The sequence below is a fragment of the Bufo gargarizans genome, chromosome 1, assembly GCF_014858855.1.
Source record: "Bufo gargarizans isolate SCDJY-AF-19 chromosome 1, ASM1485885v1, whole genome shotgun sequence".
Taxonomy (NCBI): Eukaryota; Metazoa; Chordata; class Amphibia; order Anura; family Bufonidae; genus Bufo; species Bufo gargarizans.
This window is the reverse complement of record NC_058080.1, coordinates 538152630-538166911: the sequence shown is the minus strand read 5'-3', so window position 1 is coordinate 538166911 and position 14282 is coordinate 538152630. Positions and strand designations below refer to the sequence as shown.

Sequence of the window (14282 nt, the reverse complement as noted above, 5' to 3'; positions counted from 1 at the left end):
AGCATAAGAGATTCAGCAGAAAAAAAAAAAATCCCCAAATCCAGATTTACAAACCTTGTCTCATCACACCCAATTACACTGGAGGCTGCAATCACTGCCAAAGGTGCTTCAAATAAGTACTGAGTAAAGGGTCTGACTACGTATGTCAACCCAATATTTTAGCTTTTATTTTTCAATAAATCAAAGATTTTGATCTTTTTTTTTTCACTTTCTCATTATGGTGCATTAAGTGCACAATGATGGGGAAAAATTTGCAAAATATGAAAAAAAAATTTAAGGGACAGAAGACTTTCCGAATGCTTTGTATAGGGAGAATAGAGAACATCACAATGGCCAATGTCCTATTAAACCAAATGACCTCAAATGGTATATTTTTGCTCAAATAAAAAATATATACAGTCATGTGAAAAAATTAGGACACCCTTTGAAAGCATGTGGTTTTTTGTAACATTTTTAATAAAAGGTTATTTCATCTCCGTTTCAACAATACAGAGATTAAAGTAATCCAACTAAACAAAGAAAACTGAAGAAAAGTCTTTTCAAGATCTTCTGTAAATGTCATTCTACAAAAATGCCTATTCTAACTGAGGAAAAAGATAGGACACCCTTGCCCCTAATAGCGAGTGTTACCTCCTTTGGCTGAAATAACTGCAGTGAGACGGTTCTTGTAGCCATCTACCAGTCTTCGACATCGGTCTGAGGAAATTTTACCCCACTCCTCAATGCAGAACTTTTTCAGCTGTGAGATGTTTGAGGGGTTTCTTGCACGTACAGCCCTTTTCAAGTCACCCCACAGCATCTCAATGGGATTCAAATCTGGACTTTGACTTGGCCATTCCAGGACTCTCCATTTCTTCTTTTTCAGCCAATCTTTGGTTGATTTACTAGTATGTTTTGGGTCATTGTCATGTTGCATGGTCCAGTTCCGCTTCAGCTTTAATTTTCTAACTGATGGTCTCACATGTTCTTCAAGCACCTTCTGATACACAGTAGAATTCATCGTGGATTCTATGATGGTGAGCTGACCAGGTCCTGCTGCAGCAAAGCAGCCCCAAACCATGACACTTCCACCTCCATGCTTCACAGTTGGTATGAGGTTCTTTTCTTGGAATGCTGTGTTTGGTTTACGCCAAACATGTCCTCTGCTGTTGTGTCCAAATAATTCAATTTTGGACTCATCTGTCCAAAGAACATTATTCCAGAAGTCCTGGTCTTTGTCAACTTTATCTCTGGCAAATGTCAGTCTGGCCTCGATGTTTCTCTTGGAAAGCAAAGGTTTCCTCCTTGCACACCTCCCATGCAAGTTAAACTTGTACAGTCTCTTTCTGATTGTAGAGGCATGTACTTCTACATCAACAGTAGCCAGAGCCTGCTGTAGTTCTCGAGATGACACTTTAGGGTTTTTGGAGACCTCTTTTAGCATCTTGCGGTCTGCTCTTGGGGTGAACTTGCTGGGGCGACCAGTCCTGGGCATGTTGGCAGTTGTTTTGAAAGCCCTCCACTTGTAGACTATCTTCCGGACAGTGGAATGGCTGATTTCAAAATCTTTTGAGATCTTTTTAAATCCCTTCCCAGACTCATAGGCTGCTACAATCTTTTTTCTGAAGTCCTCTGACAGCTCTTTTGCTCTCACCATGGTGCTCACTCTCACTTCAACAGTCAGGAGCACACCAAACTAAATGTCTGAGGTTTAAATAGGGCAAGCCTCATTCAACATGCAGAGTAACGATCTACTAATTATGTGCACCTGGTGTGATATACCTGTGTGAGATCTGAGCCAATTTAAGAGGGAATACATGTGAGGGTGTCCTATCTTTTTCCTCAGTTAGAATAGGCATTTTTGTAGAATGACATTTACAGAAGATCTTGAAAAGACTTTTCTTCAGTTTTCTTTGTTTAGTTGGATTACTTTAATCTCTCTGTATTGTTGAAACGGAGATGAAATAACCTTTTATTAAAAATGTTACAAAAAACCACATGCTTTCAAAGGGTGTCCTAATTTTTTCACATGACTGTATGTGAGGGATGAGACCATGGTCCTACCACTTTACAAATCATTAGTCAGACCACACATGGAGTACTGTGTACAGTTCTGGGCTTCAGTGAACAAAGCAGACATAGCAGAGCTGGAGAGGGTCCAGAGGAGGGCAACTAAAGTAATAACTGGAATGGGGCAACTACAGTACCCTGAAAGATTATCAAAATTAGGGTTATTCACTTTAGAAAAAAGACGACTCAGAGGAGATCGAATTAATATGTATAAATATATCAGGGGTCAGTACAGAGATCTATCCCATCATCTATTTATCCCCAGGACTGTGACTGTGACGAGGGGACATCCTCTGCATCTGGAGGAAAGAAGGTTTGTACACAAACATAGAAGAGGATTCTTTACGGTAAGAGCAGTGAGACTATGGAACTCTCTGCCTGAGGAGGTGGTGATGGTAAGTACAATAAAGGAATTCAAGAGGGGCCTGGATGTATTTCTGGAGCATAATAATATTACAGGCTATAGCTACTAGAGAGGGGTCGTTGATCCAGGGAGTTATTCTGATTGCCTGATTGGAGTCGGGAAGGAATTTTTTATTCCCCTAAAGTGAGGAAAATTGGCTTCTACCTCACAGTTTTTTTTTGCCTTCCTGTGGATCAACTTGCAGGATGACAGGCCGAACTGGATGGACAAATGTCTTTTTTCGGCCTTATGTACTATGTTACTAAATACATGTTGGAAAAATCAGATATCTATTTCGCACAGAATCCACTGCAGAAATGCAAGGCTAGCTTGAATGCCGTGGATCTGACCACAGATTAGCCCCATTTAATGCTGCTAAACAGCAATTTCCACATGGAAGCTGCTCCAAGAATACACAAGTCCTTTCTTTTTTTTTTTTACTCGTTTTATTGAAAAAATAAAATAAAATAAAATAAAACAATTACAACATATATCATACGGTCGTGTGCAAGAGGACTAAGGCAGTAAGTAGGTATGGCCACTACACAGAGTAAAAGGCCTTGGCGGCATCCAAAGACGCCAAGGCCCAAGACCGGTGCTGCCGAAGACCAATCTGAGTCACCACCTGCACACGTCGAATATTTTCGAATGTGGATTTGCTGGGCATGAAGCCCGATTGGTCAGGCTTCAGTATAATACCCTTATTCAACCTGGTTGCTAGTATTTTATCGTCTAAATTCAGTACAGAAAGTGGGCAATCTGCACTTTGTAGGGTTTTTATCTGGTTTAAGGATTACCACTCCATAAAACGAAGGGGGGGCAAGTGACCTGAGGAGAAGGCTGCATCATACATTCTCTTCAGAGGCTCCACGAGGGATTCTGAATATTTAACACAGTGTTTCCCAACCAGTGTGCCTCCAGCTGTTGCAAAACTACAACTCCCAGCATGCCCGGACAGCATTTGGCTGTGCGGGCATGCTGGGAGTTGTAGTTTTGTAACAGCTGGAGGCACACTGGTTGGGAAACACCGATTTAACATATACCTCTAAAGGGATACCATCTGGGCCTGGGGACTTGCCAGTGGCCAGTGAGGCAATAGCCTCAGATATTTCTCCCGTGGTGATTGGAGAGTCTAGCATAAGGACATTATCTGGTGACAGTCTGGGCATCTGCAAATCAGACAGATACTGCTCATTACTCTAAGGGGATTGTTCCACCTGGACTTGATATAGTCCCTGGTAGAATTCCTGCCCAAGATCTCAAGGAGCATATTACCATCACTAGCCTTGCAGAGGTGCGCTTAATAAACGAGATGGAAGATTTTAGGCACCCTCTCAAATAGGCCTTCAGAGTTTCCCATATTAGGATTGGGTTGTCAGTAGACTCATTTTCAGACAAGAAAACCGACAATTGATCTGGGATCTTGTCATTGTTAGTGAAGAGGCACAACCAAAAGGGGTGTATTCTCATGGTGGGCCTATTAGGTCCCTCTGATGTGCCTACACTCAGCTGTACAGGCTCGTAGGTCACTGACTGAATGCTGGAGCATAGAACAGCGTTGCCTATGGCATAGCCATAGTCTATACGAAAGAGTGAGCTGTGACCACCAGAGGGACAGGAATGTAGCTTAGTGCTCAGGTTTCTATGTCTCCACAGGTCCACCCACCCAACTTCCAATAGTAATCTAGTGAATAAAGTCACTGTTTGTTAATGTGCTTGGGGGGGTCATTATCGGAATAGCACCTATCAACTAAGGGATCTAGTAGCGTATTGCAGTCTCCCAGGCATAAGACCTTCTCGTGTGGAAATGCTGTGGTAAACTAGACTTCTAGATGTAGAATTTGCAACGAGGCATATACATCCCAATGATAACATACAGGGTGCCATTGATGGAAGCAGCTACAAAGATATAGCGGCCCTCTGGGTCAACAAGTCCTTTCTTAACATGGTTTTCAAGCTGCATGAACGACAGAGTAGATTCTCATTTAAATCAATGGAATGCTGATTCCATTAAGAATACTTACCAAAATACACTGTGCGAACATGAGCTTAATATGGAGGAGCATTTTTATTCTGCAGGAAAATATTTAGTGCAACCTCTGGTGTAAGGTTTGTAATACACTCTCTGGTCAAAGGTGCCCTAACCTCAGGGCCGGTGCTACCATAGAGGCAAGGGGGGCAATTGCCCCCGGGCCCCCGACTCCTTAGGGGCCCCAAGCGCTGGCCCGGCCGCAACTACTAATTATTAGTAGTATAATTCTATTGTCAAGTCTGGAGTCAAGTGGAGGGCCCCCCCCCCCCGCCGGGCGCCGGCGGCCGCTGACTCGCCTGACTGTGCCTGCGCTGCTCTGCCACTGCTTGTCTCTTTAAGAGATTAGAGACCGGAGCAGCGGCATGCATGGCACAGGCAGGCATGTCTAGCGTCTGGCTGACGTACGTTGCCACAGGCTCCACCAACCCGCCCTGGATTGAACTTGAGGCAAGGAGCAAGAAGCAATTAAGCGAACAAGCGCCATTGGCATTTGGCAGCCAGCCACAGCCTAGAGCCCAGTCTGACTGCCAGCAGCAGCAGGGAAGGCCCGCCGCCCACAGCCAGAAGGCAGCCAGCCCACAGCCACGTTCCAAACTTCCACTGACTGTCTGGTAGGTTCATAATTCATTGGTTATATTGTTTTGTTGTTAATTAAACTGGATCGGATCCATGATCCATCCATCCATTCCCAGTGTTTCCCACTCACTGACTTACTTAGTCCGGCACCATCTCACCCGTCCCAGTGTACTACTAGCACTGGTTCTGTTTGTGTTTGGAGTCAGCTAGACTGGAGAAATGTGCATTGGGGGGGGGAGTTACTCTTGGGAAACAGATGATCCGTACGGGTGCCAGGTGCTGAGGATAGGTCACCAATATCTATAGCAATGAGAACCCGTTTAATGAAAGTATACTGGCACTGGGATGGGTAAGATGGTGCCTGGGATGGATCAGACCCAGTTTAATCAACCAACCTACCAGTAACTGGTTGGTTGATTAAACTTGATCGGGATCCATCCCAGGCACCATCTCACCCGTGCCAGTGTACTAGCCCGCCCTGGTTCTGTTTGGAGTCAGTTGGACTGGAGAAATGTGCATTGGGGGGCCAGTCAGCAAGTGTCATGTGGGGGGGGGCCTTATTGTTTTCCGCCCCAGGGCCCCATTTCACCTAGAACCGGCCCTGCCTAACCTGACACCACAGGGACCATTGTGCATGGATACCTTTCATTAAAACGGGTTCTCATTGCTATAGATATTGGTGACCTATTCTCAGCACCTGGCACCCGTACGGATCATCTGTTTCCCAAGACTGTTTAGTACGGGAAATGGGACAATGTATGGTACTGGAAGCCGCTCCGTACACAGTCTAGTGGCTGTGTTAAGTGAATGGGAGCTGAGCTTCAGCATACCGGCGCTGGAAACTACAGAGTGTATGAAGTCTCCTGCTTATGTTGTATACTTGGTGGGGCCGCCGCAGCTGCCCCAAACAGCTGATCGGCAGAGGTGCTCGGTGTCATTAAAGGGGTTGTCTCTTTTCCTATATTGATGACCTATCCTCAGGATAGGTCATTAATAATAGATCCTCTGGGGTCCGACTCCAGGCCCCCTCCTACTAATCAGCTGTTTGAAGAGCGCAGTGCTCCTACAAGTTCTGCATTGTTATCACTGTTTACCTGCTCGCCATCAGCAGCTCAGTGGTGAGCAGGTGTAATTACAGCTCCTCTGCGCCACTGACTTGAATGGGATATGGAGTGTAACTACAACTGCTCTGTACCATTCAAGTGAATTGGACGTTGGAGCTGTAATTACACTGCTTGCTGATCAGCAGGAATGTCGGGAGCACCCGAAAACCAACGATTGTAGAAGACTCCCCTGGCTGATTGCCGGCAGCATGGATCTATCCCTGGACTTTGGGTTAAGAATAGCTGCAGAAAAAGACTTGATTCAGCGCCTTAGCAATAAAACATAACGTTTAATTCAACACATTAAAATCTTCATGGTGTTCAGAGTTTAATATTTAAAGTTAGGTTTTATTGCTAAGGTGCCGGATCATGCAAGTCTTTTTCTGAATCGAATATTGATGACCTACTGTATCCTGAGAATAGATCATCAATATAGAAAAATGGACAACCACTTTAATATCTCCGGCCCGGAGATCCCCTTTAATACAGACACTATCTTCTGACATGTCTCCTGCAGGCATTGCTATTAATGAATATATAACAAACTGTAATAAAGTAAAAGTGCATCTGAGCTGGCGCACTAGTCCTAACCTTTGATAACGATGATCCCGGGCGGGATACCTTGGATGATGTAGGTGCGCTGCTGTCTGACTTGGACCTCTCACTGCCCTGCGGTTTGTTGGTGGCAGGTACCTTGGGGGCAGAGGTTGTGCTCCTGCTTGCTTTCCTCATCCTGGGCGGCCTGTTTGTGATGCATTTACAGCTGAATCTGTGAAGCAAGAGCAAGATCGTCAATACATTATAGTGTACATTTCATCAGAATTCTACTATTATGGCAAATAATAAATTGCAGCAAAATAGTCTTCTGTCGTATTTTACCATTTCTATTCCAATCACTAAGGCCCCTTTTACACGAGCGAGTATTCCGCGCGGATGCGATGTGTGAAGTGAATGCATTGCACCCGCACTGAATCCTGACCCATTCATTTCTATGGGGCTGTTCACATGAGCGGTGATTTTCACACATCACTTGTGCATTGCGTGAAAATCACAGCATGCTCTTCTTTGTGCGTTTTTCACGCACGGTTGCTAGGAGACAATCGGGATGGAGACCCGATCATTATTATTTTCCCTTATAACATGGTTATAAGGGGAAAAAAAATAGCATTCTGAATACAGAATGCATAGTAAAATAGCGCTGGAGGGGTTAAAAAATAATAATTTAACTCACCTTAATCCACTTGCTCGCGCAGCCCGGCATCTCTTCTGTCTTGATCTTAGCTCTGTGTAGCAACAAGGACCTTTGGTGACGTCTTTTACCATGGTGATGGATCATGTGATGACCGGAGTGACGTCACCACAGGTCCTGTTGCTACACAAAGCTAAGATGAAGACAGAAGGAGATGCCGGCTACGCGAGCAAGTGGACTTAAGGTGAGTTAAATTATTTTATTTATTTTTTTAACCCCTCCAGCCCCATTTCACCTTGCATTCTGTACTCAGAATGCTATTATTTTCCCTTATAACCATGTTATAAGGGAAAATAATACAATCTACAGAACACCTAACCCAAACCTGAACTTCTGTGAAGAAGTTCGGGTTTGGGTCCCAAACACGCGAGATTTTTCTCACGCGAGTGTAAAACGCATTACAATGTTTTGCACTCGTGCGGAAAAATCGCTGGTGTTCCCGGAACGCACCCGCACATTATTCCGCAACGGCCGTGTGAAAGAGGCCTTAGAAAATGGAAGACCATGTACCTGCTAAATAACTCCATCTCAGTGGCAAACATAGTCCCTGCGCATTTGCACAACAGAGCTGTAGACGTTCCATGCAGTGCGTATTTCAGAGATATTCTCCCCCAGAAAGGATGCTCTTAAAGGGCATCTGTCCTATGACACCGGCTGACCTGTTACACGAGCACTTGGCAGCTGAAGACATCTGTGTTGGTCCCATGTTCTTATGTGCCCACATTGCTGAGAAAGATGAAGTTTTTATATATGCAAATGAGCCTCTAGGGGCAATGGGGGCGTTGTCATTACGCCTAGAGGCTCTGCTCTCACTGCAGCTGCTGCACCCGCTCCAGTCTCCACTTTGACTGACAGGGCCAGGCAGTGTAAACGCGATCACACTTAGCCCTGACTTCTCCTAAAGTCTAGTGCTGCGCCGTGCGCTTCCGTATCAGACATGCGTATTACATTTGAGGTGGTACAAAAACGTGACGTGAACTCAGTCACCGCAGGGTTCCTTTGTTAAGAAAAATATATATATTAAAATAAATTATATATATAAAAAAAATTGCAGGACTCTGCAGGATGGAAAAACATAGTGTACTATGCTTTTGCATCCTTTGTTTTCCATGTATACTTTTTCCTTTTTTCCCAACGTTTATGTTAAATATGGGAAAAAATGTGACATGAACAGCCCCTTAAAGAGGTTTTTTAGTAATGATCTTTTAGTAATTGCCACCAGCATGCCTCCTGAAACAGAAGATTCATGCTTACCTGCTCCACCTCACTCCAGTCCTCCACACTGCCTCCGCTGTGTCCATTTTCCAATCGCCGCACTGTTTTATTCTGCCGATGCAAGGACAGGGTCACATGCATCGCTCCAGCCAATGACCAGCTTCAGCAGTGACGTGCTGTTGCCCCATTACCGCTGAAGCCAGTCATTTCTTGGAGCGGTGCATGTGACCATGTCCATACACTGCTGGATGTAAACAGTGCAGACTGGAAGATGGAGACAGCGCAGAGGACTTGCTAAAAGTTCATTATTACAGGAAAACTTCTTTTGACATTTGATGAAAAGGCAAGTCAACCTAACTAAAATGTACCCATAGTAATTGTGTTCCTACTCCAAGTCCTAGGATCATGTCCAGGGCAGGCATCCTAGACGTATCTCCCATGTGCAGAATTGCACTACTAGCAGAGAACATATTGCACTGGTTTAAATATAGAGACAAAAGATAAAAAAAAAAAAAAATCTTAAAAAGAAAAGATCTGGATTTTTTACATAATCACATTAGCTAAATATATCCGCCTCTGAGAACCTCATGTAAGCCAACCGAGTCCGAGGGAGACAGTAGACACAAAACTGTGCAGAGATTAAATCTAATAACTTGATGGGTCCTTTTACATACTTATCACATTAACTACGTACCTGTCCATAGCGCGCCAGATCTGAACAGAAATCCGTCTGTTTCATAAGAAACATACAATGTCTATTAGAGACACTGGGTTTGTTACCTGCTGTGACGCTGGAGGCTCCTAGGAGAACACATGGAGAACTGGATCTGGGCTATGTCTGATATTACTACGCTACCGTAATCTTAGATATATATAGCTTTCGTTGCCCACCCTTGCACCTTTCAAAAATAGCAGATACCCAATGAGCGGCACTGCATCAGACGCCAGTAAACCACTTCGAATTCTGTTCCTCCCCTTAGTAATGAGCAACACTGCATCAGGAGGGTCAAAAAGTTAACGGGATTTAGATTTAAACTCTGCAATGGATGAGGAGGCTGCAGCTCGTGTACAGGGGACAAGTCTTCCTTATTTGGCATCTCGCTCGGCACTGCGGGGATTCGGACAGACACGAAACGTTCCTAATATTTGGAATTCCATGGAAATGACAGACAACAGCAAGTTCCTACTTGCCCTACCCCCCATCTAATGCATAACATGCACAGAAAGATAACGCACCTATTATAATGTATGGTGAGTGACGTTATACACGCACACTACAGATGGGCACCTCATTTTTAGACAAATCTGTTCACCTCAACGATGAAGATTAGACGCCCATATAGTATGGAGGGCTTCTACCAATAACTGTACTGATGTATACCGTGCAAAGATCAGAGAACATGTATTCACAGCAGACGGGAAGTCCTAGAAAACAGACACCATTTTTTTTCCTGAAATACCTAAAGGGGTCTTAAAGGATTGTAATACTGATGGCCTATACCCATGACCTTTTGCATATAAAAGGGAATCCTGAAAACAAGGATGGCCTCGTTGCACTAACATTTAAAATTCCTACTGCATGACATTTGCCATATGTTTAACGTTTACGATGGGAAAAAAGGGACACAAAAGCGTAGCACACCATAATTTTTTTCCATCCTGCAGAGTCCAATAAAAAAACGTCAGGGATCAGCAACCTCCAGCAGTCCTAAAACTACCAGAATCCTCCTTTCACTTCTATGAGAGTTACAAGAAGAGAAGTGTGCCTGCTGGGAGTTGTAGTTTCACAGCAGCTGGAGTGCCGAAGGTTGCTGATCCCTCGTATAAGTTAACATATATGTTTTTTCAAAATAGAACTCTATGGAGGCAGATGCCACCCGTCAGAGGCATCCGTTTAAAGGGGTTGTCCGGGTTCAGAGCTGAACCCGGAGATGCCTCCACTTTCACCCAGGCAGCCCCCCTGACTTGAGCATCAGAGCAGTTCATGCTCCGATGCTCTCCTTTGCCCTGCGCTAAATCACGCAGGGCAAAGGCATTTTCAGGAGTTCCGGTGACTAACCAGGCTCTCCATTGGGCTGCCAGGAAGCCCAGTGACGTCACTGGCACTGATGGGAGGGCTTTAGCGCTCTAAAACTGCTTGGGCAGTGCCAAAGCACGCCCAACAGAGCCGATGACGTCACCGAACACACTGCCGGGCAGACGTCTCCGCTCGGCAGTGTGTTATTGTAGACAAAAGAGCCTGTGCCCTGCGCAATCTAGCGCAGGGCAAGGGAGCGGAACGGACCATGAGATGCTCACTAGTGTTGAGCGCGAATATTCGAATTGCAAATTTTTTTCTCGAATATCGTAACTTTGAGATTTCGCAAATATTTCGAATATAGTTCTATATATTTGCGAAATCGAATATTCGTTGTTTTTTTCATCTGAAAATATGATTTCTCCCTGCTTCTTGCTTGTGGGTCAATAAGCCATTGGCCCACAAGCGACTTAAGCAGGGGGAATCATGTTTTCATATGGAAAATTAAATTACCAATATTCTAAAAAACAAATACATAGCAATATAGTGAATATATTAGTTTAGAATTTTGGCATTATTATTTTCCCATCTGTACAGTTATTCGCATACTCCTCCCTGACAAGCGTCCCCGTCATCATGGAAACGCCTGTGGGTTAGAAAATACCATCGGATCTGAGTTTTCCCTGAGATCGTGAAAGCTCAGATCCGATGGTATATTCTAACGCACAGGCGTTCCCATGGTTACAGGGACGCTTGTCGGGGAGCAGTATGCCAAAGTGGAATAACAGTACACATAAATTACAGTCTATATGTGTATTTTACGAATATTCATAATATTGCTCTAACTTCATCTTTTAGAATATTCGTAATATTCTAAAAGACGAAGTTAGAGCAATATTACGAAAATTCGTAAAATACACATATAGACTGTAATTTAGCTAATATAATGCAATAGTAATTTTTTTAATAGTGTATATATTTTCCAAAACTGAAGTTCAGAAGAGGCAAAAAAAAGTTAGACTAAAAAAAAAGATTATAGCACTATATTAGCTAAATAACAGTCTAGATGTGTATTTTACGAATATTCGTAATATTGCTCTAACTTCGTCTTTTAGAATATTCACAATATTCTAAAAGACGAAGTTAGAGCAATATTATGAATATTCGTAAAATACACATATTAGCCTAGCCATAGTCAATGTCATAGGAACGTTGCCTTATACTGTCAAAAGCAAAATCGCAATACACGAATAATTAAATCGTATATTATTAGCGATAAATAGAAAAATGACGAATATTCGATTTCGACGAATATTCAATCGAATATTCGCGAAATCCAATATGGCACCTCCCGCTCATCACTAATGCTCACATCAGGGGGGCTGCCTGGGTGAAAATATGGGTATGTCCGGGTTAAGCTCTGAACCCGGACAACCCTTTTAACTTTTTTTTTTTTTATATGTTAAAAGGGGTTTTCCAGAGTTTTTATTAAATTACATATACTCTGATCAGCTGAAGGTAGCAGTGCTCGCAGTAGCGCTGCAGACTTCTCCAGCTTTGCCTTGGCCATGTGACGTCACATTCATTGGTCACATGACCTAAGCATAGCTCAGCCCTATTTAAAGGGGTTATCCAACCCCTATAATGCCACCTAACATGCCCCGGACCCCCATACTGGTCATACTTACACCATTCCCCGACACCCGCGTCACTTCTGTTCCCCACGCGGCCACCGCTGCTACTCCCCGTCGCAGGGATAAAAACTTTGTGGGTGACACTAGGGAGGCTCGTTTCCTTCGCGGCCTGCTATTGGCTAACACCACAACTCGAAACCCCTCCCTCAACTGCGTCTGTTTTGATCTGCGAGACTAGGAGATGCAGAGGCAGCTGTGGGGGCATCAGAAGCGACACAGGTGCTGGGGAGCCTGTTATGTATAACCAGTATGAGGAGCTCAGGCATTTTGGGGGGCATTATAGGGTTTGGATAATCCCTTTAAGTGAATGGGGCTGAGTACGATACTAAGCACAGCTTCTCTACATTGTATAATGCTGTACTTGGAGAGCTTCAACAAGGTGGCAGCTCTCACAGGAGCACCGGTGACTTCTCAAACAGCTGATCAGCGAGGCCCCGGGTGTCAGACCCAAACCGATCAGACACTTATGACCTATCCTGAGGTCAACATAAAAAAATAAAAATAAAAAAATCATTCTCAGAAAACCCCTTTGGATGGCAAAAATGTGATGTGAACCTAGCCTTACTATGTTGGAGTGAGGTATCTGGGTCTCCTCAGGCACATCCCAGAAGAAAATTCTACCTCTGCACCCCTGCTTGCAGAATCAAGAACCAATGGTTGAAAAAACTACAGGTAACATAGATGCCTGTACAAGCAATTTATGCTTTGTAAAGAGTCTTGTGTACTCCTATGCCTGAGACTTTTCCTACACAACAATACTGCTGGTGCCCGACATGGGCAATAATAAAGCTCATTACTCGCATCCAATAGTAGCCGGCACTGGCAGTGACTAAGGGTCCATTCACGTCCGTATGTGTTTTGCGGACACCGGCAACGTGCATTCCGCATTTTGCGGACCGCACATCGCCGCCACACTCATAGAAAATGCCGGACAATTGCAATTGCAGAAAAGAATAGGACATGTTCTATTTTTTTTGAGCAAATGCGGATGCAGACAGCACATTCCGGTCCCATTAAAAATGAATGGGTCGGCACCTATTACGCAAAATTGTGGAACGGATGCGGACCCATTTTGCGGACATGTGAATGGACCCTAAGGAGCTTCCTCTCACTATTCTAACTGTATCTAATTTGTGTGTAAGAGGAATATGGTGCAGGCTCAAGAGCCAAACCCGCTCCATACATGGCAGGTACCTGCTGTGTGATACTGCTGATACCCGGCCGGAATGATTGGAAATGATCACAGTCATTTAACCCTCAGATGCAGTGGTCAATGGAAACTGCGGCATCTCAGAGGATAGCCAGAAGGAGAGAGATACCTCTGTCTTCCACAGCAAAAGCATTAGGTTCTGAAATACCATAGGCTGCAGTCTTTGGAATAAGCGATCAAAAGATCACATATTCAAGTTGCCTGAAGGCAATAAAAATTAAAGTAAAGTTGAAAAACACAAGTATATTAAAATTTTTATTAGGGGTGAGTGGATTTCATATTTTGAAATTCGTTTTCGGTTTGTGTTGTGGTATTTACTGAATTGCGGTATGGGTTCCGTTACCACGAACCATAATGCAATTCCATGACGGAATGTATAACGGAATGCGTTTAGAGGCATTCCGTTATTCATTCCATCATAATAGAAGTCTATGGCCTACATAACGGATCCGTCCGGTTTACGTTATGCAGGAGAGGACTACAGCATAACTGAAACCGGACGGATGTGTTATGCAGCCCATAGACTTCCATTATGACGGACTGAATAACGGAATGCCTCTAAAGGCATTCTGTTATGCATTCCATCATGGAATTGCGTTATGGTCCAGAATTGCTATCACTGTAACTGTTTTATGGTCACCCCACCATCCCAAAAATGTTTTAAATAAAAAGTAAAACAAAGTTGTATGTACACCAAAATGTTACCGATAAAAACTACTGCTCCTCCCCCAAAA

The 14282-nt window shown here is 43.9% G+C and overlaps 1 protein-coding gene across 4 annotated transcripts in view; it reads right to left on the bottom strand.

The window, feature by feature from the left end:
• SPECC1L (sperm antigen with calponin homology and coiled-coil domains 1 like) overlaps positions 1-14282 on the bottom strand; it is a 66690-nt gene that overhangs the window by 37115 nt on the left and 15293 nt on the right. Inside the window, exons 1-2 of one of the 4 annotated variants that reach the window (XM_044275503.1) lie at positions 9408-9557; positions 6755-6932 (exon numbers count right to left, since the gene is read on the bottom strand). In XM_044275503.1, coding sequence (XP_044131438.1) covers positions 6755-6932; positions 9408-9442 — 213 coding nt within the window. In that variant the 5' untranslated portion in view covers positions 9443-9557. The other 3 variants (XM_044275501.1, XM_044275502.1, XM_044275505.1) reach the window with 3 other exon arrangements.